The sequence below is a fragment of the Ambystoma mexicanum genome, chromosome 4q (genome assembly GCF_040938575.1).
Source record: "Ambystoma mexicanum isolate Mex_15411 chromosome 4q, UKY_AmexF1_1, whole genome shotgun sequence".
Lineage (NCBI taxonomy): Eukaryota > Metazoa > Chordata > Amphibia > Caudata > Ambystomatidae > Ambystoma > Ambystoma mexicanum.
Window position 1 is genome coordinate 188,215,265 of NC_090928.1, and position 13,204 is coordinate 188,228,468.

At 45.5% G+C, this 13,204-nt stretch overlaps 1 protein-coding gene across 2 annotated transcripts in view; it reads left to right on the top strand.

The window, feature by feature from the left end:
* Nucleotides 1–4,437: 4,437 nt before the first annotated feature.
* Nucleotides 4,438–13,204, top strand: part of SFT2D1 (SFT2 domain containing 1) — a 646,168-nt gene continuing 637,401 nt past the window's right edge. The window contains exon 1 of one of the 2 annotated variants that reach the window (XM_069607711.1): nt 4,438–4,888. In XM_069607711.1, the coding sequence (XP_069463812.1) occupies nt 4,826–4,888 (63 nt within the window). In that variant the 5' untranslated portion in view covers nt 4,438–4,825. The remainder of the gene's footprint in view (nt 4,889–13,204) is intronic. The other variant, XM_069607710.1, reaches the window with a different exon arrangement.

Genomic DNA, 13,204 nt, shown 5'->3' on the forward strand with positions numbered 1-13,204 from the left:
GCTCACCTTAAACTTGATCAGCTTAACAGTGAGGCTGCTTACTCTCAGAACCTCCATAACTCGCAAAACCCTATCATGCTCCGCGCAAGACTTGCCCCAAACCAATATGTCATCCTGGAAGCATTCCACCCCTTGGATGCCTGCAAATAGCTTCTGCATCACCCTCTGAAACACTGCAGACGCGGATGCTAACCCGAAGGGCATTCTACAGAAACGAAGCGCACCAAACAGGGTCACAAAAGAGGTAAGTGGACGAGATTCAACATGCAGGTCTATCTGGTGGTAAGTGGATGAGAGGTAAAACGTGGAGAAACAAGAAGCCCCCTCCCCACCAAAGAGAGCATCTTGTTGATATTAGGCAGGGGTGTCTGTCCACCCAGATGCAAGAGTTCAAGTCCCTAAAATCTATGCACATCCTCACCTACCATCAGCCTTGCGTGCCAACACCACCGGGGCCAACCATTCAGAACACTCCACCTCTTCTATAACCCCGGCCTCCATGAGCTTGGTCAGTTCACCCTTCAATGAATCCCGAGCTACTATGGGAACCCTCCTGACTTTGTGAACACTGGGCACGACACCTCTTTTCAGGACTATCTACCCTTCAATTTACCCAACTTGGGAGTGAAAATGGTGGGAAACTTGCTTTCAAGGTCTTCAGCAGTCAAACCCAAGGCCAATTCAGTACACCCCTTATCCTCACTCACACTCAACACCGGGACAGCCTTGCCAGGGTGTATCTCGATTTCTAAAGCCTCCAGTTCGTCCCATCCGACAACAGATTTCCTTTGTGGGCCACATAAAGCTTCACCCGGGTCTTGCGTCCCTCAAATTCCATGTTGACCCACTCGAACCCCAGAACCTTAATGGGCACACGACCATAAGCACATGGATCGATATATGAAGGAGACAAACCAGACATCTCCTACTGGAACTTAGAAACATACAGTTCAGGCGAAATCATAGTATAAGGGGACCCAGTGTCCACCATCATGTCTATATGCGGGTCATTGACCATGAGTGTGGCCCAAGCACTTCTCCTACTACAACCCACACTCAACAACAACCCTTCTCTCACACCTTCGCCCACGCTTTCAGAGCAACCAACATACCCCACCACTCTCACATCCTCCCCATCATTATTGGCATCCACCATCCTCACAGTTTCTCTATTGGGTGCAGCACTCCTGCACATGCGAGCGTAGTGCCCCTTTCATTTGCACCTTCTACACTCTATGTTGGAGGCAGGGCAGTCCTTAGACCCTGCCAAATGCCCTCACCAACCGCACTTCTTGCACACCTCCCTCGACCCGGGCATCCCCTTGGTGTCCTTGTTTCTATCTCTAACATCGTTGCTCCTCTGCGGGATCACTGCATGCACAACCTCTCCCTTGTCTGCCATTTCATTAACACTCTTTTTGGACTCCTCGATGGCTCGTGATATCTCAATAACCTTTTCCAAAGGTGGATCCTTCTCTATCCATAGTCTTTCCCTGACTCGGGCGTCACTTGTCCACATCATAACTTGATCGTGGATATATTCATCGATGGAACTTGTGAACTTGCACGTGGCTATCAAGGTGCGAAGAGCCGTTATATATGAATCAATGCTCTCGACAGATCCTTGTGCCCTGGGGAAGAAATGGTACCTCTTCAGTACTACATTGGCCCTCTTTCCGAATTACGCCTCCAACTTGCCTAGGGCAGTCTCATAAGCTAGTACCACTTTCTGGTCAGCATCACCCCCTTCTCCACCCCCAGGGCGTGGTGCATGTACATTGGGTCCAGGGAGATGCCTGGAGACTCTGAGTCCCTCAGTGCCCAGGCAATTCAACAGTGCAGCTTCCTTATCATCGTCCGTGAGTTTTGCTCCACCAGCAGCCCTGAGATACACTTTAAATGTATCCACCCACAAATCCCATGCAACAGCTGGTTCGCCGGGATTGGGCAGAAAGGAAGGGGGGAGCGCATTCCTGTGCTGCATTGTATTGTCAACTGGCACACTGGATTGGTTTAGGTTTGCAATGGGCTACCCTGATTATGAGCTTCTTCCAGGATGCAGTTTCAAAAGAACAAATCGTTTCCACAATGACTGAAGCAGTCACATCACACGTTAATCCAGCAAGAGTCCACTTAAAGGAGTCATGTGCTTCCACTACGGCTCTCACAAATGCCACAAATCCCTTCTTTGAACCCTGAAGGGTTAACACGTCGCCAGAACGTGGAGAGCTGATTGGGAGACCCAACGAAAGGGGAACGCCCTTCTCTGTTGGCTCCCTCACGCCCACAGACTGCAGGGACCTCGACAGGCGGAGAAAAGAGAGTGTGTTTGGTTGCTCCTCATGCTCCATAAACTCCTCCCCCTTCTGTTCCGTCCAAAAGAAAACGTTTGCAGCCGGAATGAAAGCAGGAAGAAAGAAACCGCTGACACGGGGGTGGTCTCCTCTCTCACCTGAAACGCACAAGGCGCGACATTGTAGACAATGGCACCGCACTCGACCCGGGCTGGGGAGCGCAGGCCTACAAGCACACCGGCCTCCGGATGCTCGCTTCACGCGGAAAAGGACGTTCCGCCATAGGCAATGGAGAGCAGGGTTGGCTGTGGATATTTCGCTCTTCAGGCAGCCAAGTAGGAGGGACTCGCACAACGCTGACTACGTTGGCAGAGAGCGCCTTACAACACAGGGGCTCTGCTCCTCCCAGGCACATGAGAACACGGTTTACAGGGACACACGGCACTTCACCGCTTCACGCCGGGGATCTTCACAATCCCTCAGCCCGACAGAGGCAACGTCAGGCGATCAGGCAGCAGTGCAACCGCTGGGTCCTTAGGCCCGGATAAGGCACGTGGGTTGGACAGGTTGGTTACACTCGTCGCCAGTGTAATAAGGGGGGCACACGCTGGTGGTTGAGGTGACTTCTTTATTGTAACCAACCTGAGCCCAGAAGGACTCTGCCTTCACCTCTGCATAACTTCATCAACTGTCAACTCAGGGAATACAGAACGTTGAACATGTAAGTAAACAAGCAATGAAGCAAGTGTGGAATTCTACAGCCGTAGCATTCCACACTAGTAGAATACATATATGACAACAAATGTCACCCTCATTTTGTGCGCCTCCAAAGTCGCAGTGACTGCGGGGGCGCACAAATGAGGGCGACATTTTTGTACGATACCTCCTAGTTTATCGAAGTCTGTTGCTTAATCAAAGTTTTAGCTGTTGAGCAAGTATGAAGGTGAGGCCAGGATAAGATTGATTCATCTGGCAACTTCTAAAGAGTTTCTGGATCTTAGCTCATATAGTTCCGCTGGTACCAACTCTTTGTGTGTCAAGTGTTTCGCTAAACAGAGGCCCGGTGGCCGATCTTCTTCAGCTGGCTACCTCCTATGGAACAGCCTACCCCCTTTCTCTTCGTCTTGAGCCAGACCACCTCAAATTTCAGAAGCGCCTCAAGACTTTCCTTTTCCCCTCCTCCTTCCCTCCTCTGCTAAACTCAGTCGCTGTGATTGGGTGACAAGGGCTCTTATGTGTCCTCTCGGGCCCTGCCTCCCCATACCCAATCGCCTTCAGCCTCTGTCCTCACACTGCACTTGCCTTGGCACTTACTGGCCTTTGCAAATTGTTGTCTCCCGATTTCGCTGTAGAAATCTCCCTCTCAGCCGCTTCAGAATGTTGGCATGTATGCATGTATGACAATGTAATGTGAAGTTATGCCCTTCTGTTTTACCACCATATAAATCCCAGAATATGCATACATGCCAACCATCCCAATTTAGGCGGGAAACTCTCGATTTTGTTTGCAAAAATGTTCTATTTTTTACTACCTCCCTCCTGAAATAATTCTAACCTCAATGCATTAGAATAGGGAAATTCAAACCCCCGATTCCTCAGAGAGAATCTTCCTCTAAGTTCCTGCATTATGTTGGCATGTATGAATATCTGATCCATTTCTTGCCATGCCATTAGCCTGGTTGCAACTGGTTTACAAGAATGAGAGAGTCAGTGACATACATGCCAACCCTCCCTATTTAGGCGAGAGACTCAAGATTTACCATTTAAAGTTGTTGCTATTTTTTACTGTCTCCCACCTAAAATATCTCTAACCCCAATGCAGCTCAATAGGGAAATTTCATTCTCTCGATCCAAGTGATAAAATCTCCCTCCCAGACGATCCAAAAGGTTGCCATACTCTTAGTTAGATTATTTTAGTATTCGAATAATAGTTGCATAAAATGAAGTTATATTTAATAAGCACATATAGTCAACATTTTGTTATACTTTCTGCTAACATGTGGGCGGGGCATGTGGGCAGACCCTTGTGCGATTGGGCGGAGTCAGGTGTAGCTATGGGCGGGGCTTACATCTCAGGGTTTTTGATTTTCAAATGTGGCAGATATGGGTGTCCTTTGCTGGACGTAAAGTGTCCTGCGAAACGTTTTTGAAAAGTTGGCCCCCCATTCTCACGTCAGGAGTACTATAAGGAAGAGGAATGTGGTGGTCCACCCCTCCCCCACTATAGGTTTCAAGATCTTTCACTATACGAATACATTGCAAATACGAACTAGAAACATTCCAACATGGCCGCCACGCTTGCGCATCACTTCCAGGTTGCCGACACCAATTCCTCGGGCCGTAATGGTCTGACGCAGCGGGGAGAGTGAGATCCTGGTCAACGGCATCGGAATCCGGAGAGAGTGGCGCGTGATTTCCTGCTTTTGGGGAAGTGGGCGGGGCCGAGAGCCTTCAGGGTTTCTGCAGCTTGAGGTCACGGGTCTGAGTACCCCTCCGTATAACAAACATAGTATAGTACTGGGATCCCCGCAATGGATAAACTTCGCCGGGTGCTGAGCGGACACGAGGACGAGGAACAGGGGTTGACAGCTCAGGTAAAGTTCAGAGTGTCGCAGGTGGGGTGGGTTAATTAATTGGTATGGGGTTGGAATTGCATAACTTTTGACTGTTTTCTCTTTTAAATGTTGCCACTCGTTCTGGAACATTTTATCGTTCATTTAAACTGTAACCCCCATCTCAACAAAATGTGATCATCCTAACAAAAATATCCTTTAACTTTTTGTGAAAGCATGTTTCGTGTGTATGGTTGTGCACACGTGAAATCATCTTGCCATTAAATGCCCCTACTGTTACAGTGCCTGCACACTGAGATCAATCAACATGAAGCGCATCGTTATTACGATGTATTGTCTTTGGGAGTTCACTTTCATCAGCCTGCATGACATTTGCATATATGTGGCAGAAGCTTTGTTGATACCGCGAGTCTTCATGCTGTACCATACACATTTAAACAGGTTTAACAACTTTTTACTAGGACTCATGCTGGAAAACTTGCTCCGACAGGATATAATGCTGATGAGCGAAGTAATCTTGGGAGAGAGGATTTACAAATATATCTGAGGAAATAACTACCGTTCTGGAGGAATACAGGGATCAGTAGTGGCTAAACCAGCACATCCTTCCCACACTACTACTTAACCAGTAGTGTTCCCAAATGTAAAGGTGAAACGGGCGCAGTCCAACAGGTATATACCTCCTTCGCCTTATATGGTAGCGGAGGGCAGACTGTTTCTGTAGCAAATATAGAACTCTAGTAACATTTTGCAAAATAAAAACATTTCAAAGCAAGTTTCTATACAAAAATTAAGACTTTTAATCAAAGAATAAAATGCAAACAACTGATCAGCAAAAAATCACCCCATCAAAAGAAAAGTAGGTAATGCAGGCTATTGTGAAGGGATTCTTTGGGTAGGTAAAGCAGGGTTGTTCAGGCAACATTGTCACTGTTCAATGAGGTATAGAAAGGGTGTTTAAAAGTGGACCAAGCCTCTACAGTGCCCTTTTGTCTATGTGGGCTCAACAGTGTTGAGCATGGGCTCTAGGAGCTTCCTTAGGCAGTGATTCTGCTTTGGGTGGGTGAGTTGGTCGACTGGATCCACATTTTTTAGCAGTGCTGTGCTTACCACCCTCTAGTACGCCATTGTGATTTATTTATTTATTTACGTTTTCTTCTCTAGATAATCGTATATTTAGGTTGTTTTTGGTGCTTCTTTTGCAAAACTCCATGTTCTCACGTGCCTATGCTCAATATGAAGTTGTTTCCATTTTGCACTTTTTTGTGTCTGTGGAATTCAATGAATTCAGGGATCTTTTTGTATTGTATTGAACTTTGTGGCAGATTATGTTTTTGTGCATCTTATATCGTTGTGTATTTATAGGTATATGTGGCTTGTCTTTTATATATCTTGGGGATTTTTTTTAATTTGATGATTAATAAATGAATCTGACCGCTTTACCGTGATTATTCGATGATTCCTGTTACAGCTTCAGTTTTAGACGAAATTGGAACTACTTTCGAATAAGTTATGTTAGTCGTGATACACCCATCTCTGTTTATATTATTGTTCTACCCCGGGTGCCTGCGACGTTGATGGGGTTTGCCACGTATAGTTTCTAGAGTTTATATTTAAAGATTTACATGCAACTAGATTAAGGCATACAGTTACGTCTTTGAAATCCGGTGCAGAACATTAAAAAAACACATCTGCTTGAAGGAACTTTGTGTTCGACCAGCAGTCACGGATGCACATATGACATGTGAACCTGCCCTTTGCCCCTGAAGGGATGGTGCTGACTGTGCTAGGATGCTGTCTTTGCAAATGACTATGATTGGGGCGGGGTAGAGGGGACAGTAGCAGACCTCCTTTTCAGAAACAGGACTACATGCATGATTTTTATGGTCCTAAACTCGGGCTATCCTACCGCCACCAGTTGCCATTCTGTCACCGTGGGACATGCTGTTCAGTCAATTTGTCTCACACACAGACGTGTGCGTTTTTTAACTAGAAATGAGTAAAGAGCCTGAAACGACCAAGGCGGGTGTGAGAAAAATGCATTTTACATCACACTTCATAGGAAAAAAATTGGTAAAAAGCCACACCACTTACAATCGGTTGTGCAGGTTGAGACATGGGGGGGGGGGGAAACTCAAAGTAATTCAAGTCACCAACAGTGCACTTTTCATGATGCCTTTTGACACGTTCATGCTAGCAGTTCCCGTAGACATCCATACTGTGTTCATCAATGTATGCCAGTATTTGAAAATACTCCTGTTTGCTCTGCTCATAATTAACAATACACAATATATAGCTCGGGATAGTTTTGAACAACACTTATTCAATTATAAATGTTTATTTATGAGCAACATAAAAAATATGTCCATGCTGGCACTTACAATATATGCCAGTCTCCACACATAAAAAGGTACTACTGTTGACTTTGCCAGTAAAAATGCTATGCCAGTGTAAGAAAACATGTCCTGCCTGGTTGCACCACCGTAAGCTAGTATAGCTGCATAACACTTCTCGTGTTTAACCTTGCTTTCTCTCCCCATCCCACCCCAGGCACTTCTGCTCTCTTAGCTCTATCCTTTGATTCCAACACACACATGGCAACAGTGGCTCCTCTTCCCCAGTTTCCCCTCCCTTCCCACATACTATCAGAGAACCCACCCATGAATACACATGCTCAACTTACCAGCTCTCACCCTCAGCTTGCTGTCAAACGGTGAGCCTGATAGCCTGCCCCTTAGTAAGGGGCACATGCTAACACTATTGACTCAAAGTTGAGAGGCCAGTTTGCACAGATTTTCTCCGTCTTGCTTGCCTCTCAGCACTGTGGGTTGCACCTTTTCCGTGGAGCCAATTGGGCTCTGCAAAAAAAGTCTGATGTGCGGTATGAGGCCAGGCCCCCCCCAAACGCCTGTTGTTTTACCCATTAACACCCATTTTAGTAAAAAAAAAAAAACTTTACCTACAAAAAAGCATTTTTTCGATGCTTTTTTTTCCCGAAAACTTTGTCATTCGAAACAATGCCTGGATACCCCTGAAAATATTGTTTCAAATATAAGCAGTGTCTCGCCAACCATCCCTTTCTGAATGTTACCGGCAATGTCTGAGTCCCACAGGGGGTGATCGCCATTCGTATGCTGGGGTTCATCCGCGGTGCAAATGGTTGGACATTTTTTCGCCTGTGTGTGTATTTCATGAGCAAGCCCAAACTCATAAAAAAAAAATATAAAAACAAGATGGCTGCCTCCATAGGAGTCTTTTTCATTTCCATGGCTTCGGCTAGGGGAGGGACGAGCGCTGGGCCAGAGCACAAAGCTCCCGTCCAGTGGGTAAGTGGGGAGGGACAGGGTAGAAAAAAGGTATAGTGTTTTTTTTTTGGAGTGGCTGTTGCTGATGTTGGGAGGCAGGCAACGGGAAGAGGCTCCCTGTTGCCTTCCCAAAATCAAGATGGCTCCACACGGGGAAGGGTTCGGGTTATTGGAAATAGCAAGCAGTACACAGTGTGTTCTTGCCTGCTTTTCCAGCACCTGATTGGCTGAGCAGCCGTCCTCTGGTGCGAATGAACTGAAGAAGTTAATAATTGGAACTATTAAACTCATGGCTTTTTTTTATGTAGTCCTTGATGGCATGTGCACGGTTACATGTTGTCTTTATTCGTCAGTTAGCCATCTGGTTGGTTTCAATTTCCAAGTAATAAAAAACAAAACTAGGCGATCATCTTGTGTTTTATTGTACATTTTTAAATGCACTGGAAAAGTTGTGGTTGATTTGCTATACAGCAAGTGACAACATCTTTCATCCCGATAGTAGTATTAAAAGGCCTGCAAAGTTGCATTCATGAGGTTAGTTTGTAATTCAACAGCTACTTGTTCAGAAGCTGTAGTTGGCTTCATGCCCACCAGCTAACTTAAAGTACCTTGTGAATTAAGGTCTGAAATAAGTGCACGGTTCGAGCTTGTTTCTTATCAGCCGCACGCAGGGTATTTTGAGTCGGATTTTATGTTGCATGATGAGGGCAGTAGGAGCATAACAAACTGTTCTTTGTTGATAAGTTAGAACGCGTTCTGTTTGACCATTTTGTGCAGCTTTTTGCAGAGGGCTAGATAACAAGTGTAGATCGTTTCACCTCTGCAATACTCAATCCAGTAGTCTGAACACAAGAACTTGTGTGTTAAGAGATCTGCAATTATGAATAGCCATCAACATGCCACGTGCCTTTAGTGGGTAACCAAACAGGAACCTTATCTTAACCGACGACTTTAAACTTTGCAAACATTTTGAACTTTTTTTTATATAGATAGGAAAATAGTTGCATTTGCAGATCGTTAAAATGGCAGCCAGTCGCTGGTAAGGCCATCCTGGTAGTACTGGTTCCTGTTTAAAATCTGCGTCTCTAACTCGCCACACTTCAGAGGCGAGCAACTGAGACTGTATAGTTTTCACAGGAAGTCCAAGTGCTGCATGGTGAGCTGGAGATATTGGACGTTAGGTTAAAAAGGCTAGCTTGCACAGATTCAGAGAAGATTTTATTCTCACCTGTGTGCTGCATCTGCAAAAATATGCTCCACTTAATACCTTGTCTCAAGAGAAGCAAGGACGTGCGCTTGTATTGCCTAGAAAAGATGATTGATAGTGAAGCCTATTTCTATCCCGATATGGACCTCGACGACAATGAAAGCAAGAACACCCCCAAAATAGAGGGGCTGGTGGGTTGGAATGAGTGGGTGTTGGGAGGACCGCCCGCATCCAGGCCGGAAGCCTGCATGGCAAAGGTCACTGGGTGGTGGGGTGGTCTTGGTCTGTTTTTCGCAGGCTCTGGGGGGCAGGGGTGGTGGTCTCGGTGGCGGGAAGAACCACCATTAAAACAGGGGCACCCAAGGAGCAGTGAATCAGCCTCCCTCCTCCACCCCCCTCCTTGGGCTTCACCACCGCTGGCCTCTGCTCTGTCGTTGCCTCGCCTTGCCACCCGTCAGTGGGTCTCCCTCTTAATCCTGTTCATCCACGGATCCTCCACCTACTGAACATCAAAGTCTGCATACACTATTGGGACACAGCTAATTCTTAATCGGCCTTCCTACATCTGTGATTGGAACCAAGGTTTCATTACAGGCACCTTACAAAACCAGTGCTTTGTGTGGAAAGCACAAGTCAGTATTTGTATTTAAGCAGCAGGATGTCATTTCGGCCTGAAATTATGTACATCATAAACAGTAACAGAGTGCCGGTGCAGTTAATTTGTTGGACTGAATGTGTGAGATAGGAAGATGGTGAATTGTGAAAAGATATTTATTGTGAATGCAGGTGTTTTGCCCAGAAACACTTGCTTAACAATCGAAAAGGAAATCCTCAGTAAGGTGACATCCTCAGAAAAGAGAGGGAGACAATATTACAATCAAGCGGTGCAGGACAAAAGATTTCAGGTCAAAGGGGCTGGCTAAAATATATAGTTAAGTGAGCAAATGGGTAACTTGAAGTGCTGTGTGTTTTTGGAAAACTAAATACGATTGGGAAATTGAGGGCAGCAGCACTAGTTTTCTTGGATCATTTCTTGCTCTATAGAATCCAAGACTGCCAGGCAAACTATAACGCTTAGTTGTGCACTAATCCACTGCAGTGAGCACTGGTGGGTATGTGCAGATTTTAGTAATTGCAATACCTAGAAACTAATTACAATAATTTCCCCAGAAAATGCGAAGATCGGTATTGCCTTGTCCTCCCTTCCAGGGTTTTCATTTGCATTCAGTTACCCGGGTTTTGCGTAGGAACGGAACATATTAAAATGTTCATCGGTTACTACCATCCCTACTAAAACGTTTAATCAAATGATTAGATATAGCAGGAATTCTGTTATGGGCAAGGGCTGGAAAATACATAATCGCTGTTCCCTCCTCCAGCTGAGGGCGATCAGATTATGTGTCGTCATTTCACTGTGACCACTTTGTCTAGTTACAAGAGACCCTTTTTGTATAATGGTTCTATTCACAGGTAATGCTTCATGTGTTAGATATTGAAAGGGGTAGGCAGAATACACAGGTTCTGGCCTTTCGTTAGGCCGAGGTTCTCTCTTCAGTGGCATCCATTTCCCTTGCAAGTTTTCTTATGTCATCTCGTGGTCCCGATGTGTCCTGTTATGCTTCTAATTGGAGATTTTGCTTTTTCAATTCTTCAGTTATTTTTTTTCATTCCTTACACTTATTTTTTCATTTGTTTAAAACTAAATCTGCACTCTTGGCCTCTGGCACTTTAGTAGTTTGGTAAAATGCCATAAGGACATCTGCATATTGGTCCAAATCTAAAAAGACCTGATCATTGATTTGATTTAGTTGCCACTTCACAATGCTTTCCAATGTCTTGTCTCTCAAATGGCTCAATCTGGATCAAGGCAGTATGATATACCTTGTACATTAAATTGTTTATTGCACGTGCATTTTTGGCTTCTTCGTTTACCTTTCCATTAGCTCAAAATGGTGAGGCTCATTCATATAAGAGCAAACAATCATTCTTTCTGATTGGGGAACCCTTTAGGATAAGCTTTCATCACATTTCGGGCAGGAATGTGACTTTTTAATCTGCCTAAATGTGCGATTTTTTTTTTCTTTTCTTTTTTTGTTGACATCTCCTAGTACTAATAAAAATAATTTGGTGTCTTATAATAGGGTATATTATTTGTCCTTTTTATAATGTTCACATCACCACCAAGCGCAGGGTTGTGTCGTTGGAGAGGTGAATCGTGACCTCTTCCGGGTTGGCAGCCCCTCCCAGCCCCCCCCCTGTCTGTGGTATGAAAAGGAAGCTTAGAGTAGGAAAGGGGAAGAATGGCACAAGCCAGGGAGACTGAAACCTACACATTTAACTTGCAACATGTAGGGAAATGAAAACGTACGACTAAGTGATGGTTGGAATGAATGCATAGTTTTAAGTATTTAATGTTTGGACCAGAAGAAAATAAAAAAAGAAGGGACGAAAGTTTCACAAATTTCACGGGGGCCATTACTATTGTGGTGGTTGCACTAAGTTACATCATGGCGCGGATGGATGGTCGCTTCAAGGTGCGCTAATGAGTTCTTGGGGGTGGCAGGGCTCATAATTAGATTTATTGTATCCCCTGCTGCTGATGGTCAGAGGGGGTTCTGGTGAAGCCTAGCCCCCTGGCGGAAGTGCCGGAGCCAGGAACTGGCTATGTGCAGAACGAATCAACTGTCTCCAGATAGTGATTTTCCACCACACCCCTATGTCCTTGTGGCCTTACTGGTTCCATAATCTCCCATGAATGCATGCCTGGCCGCTTCACCGGATGGCCCCAATCCTCAGGACCAATGCTAGGGCAAGCCAAGATGTTAAAGCAATTTTCTTTGTCCCTTTACACCACCAAAGTGCTCTGGGCCTACACATGTAACATACACCTTGACACCTCGTTATGGGGAATACCCTCCTTACAAGAGGCAAGTCCATTACTGAAAACATCGGTCCCCCTTCCTGGACAGGGACACTCCCAGTGTTCAAAATTGGGATTTGTTCACCAGGAGCAAAAAGCAGCTCCTGGATATCAGTAAACTCCCTTTAGACAGGGACTACCCTTGGGGAGCCAGGAGCTAGAACATAGCAAGCAGAAATTCTAACTTGTGTGCAAGATGCAAACTCGTATCTTTGTGTCTATTGTATATTATCCAATATACTTTGAATGTCCCTTAGGTGTGCCCTTTATTCTCTTTTACGCACGCTCCCAAACCCAAGCAGTTCATATTGCATAGCTATGTTTGTGAGGCACCACTGGCCTGAAGAGCCAAAAGAAGCCCCTGGTAGCTGTTACTTTCAAGCTAACCAGGCTCCCTCGGGCTATAACCAGGAGGTAAATAGCTCCCAGCTCCTGGCTATTTCGAACTCTTAACTCCAATGCTGTGATATACTTTCTGCCCCTTGACTAACCCATGTTTCAGTATCCAAAGACCTTCTCGTTAGTTTTCTTGTGGAAACATTTAATGGCCTCACCTGAAACTGTTTCACCAGGAGCACTTGGTAATCCTCTGCAACCAATCAACTGCTTCTGGGCAGAACCTCACCATCCATGCAAGTTTGAGTTCCACTACCTGCTGCCTTTTCTGCCAAAGAAGCACAAAATGTCCACCAATCGCCAAATCCGGCTGCGGTAGGTGATATTTCCTATTAGCTTTTGCAAACACTCCGCTCGTTTGTTGCAGCCGCGTATCTCCCAACACAATCCAAAATGTGGTCCGCCCCTGTCATGGTCTCCTTATCCCCAAAACCTTGGTCCTGGAGAAGTTTGAGTTCCCCTTCATAAAGGAATGTGTATTCCTTGCTCTCAGCTGCCGCATACCATGT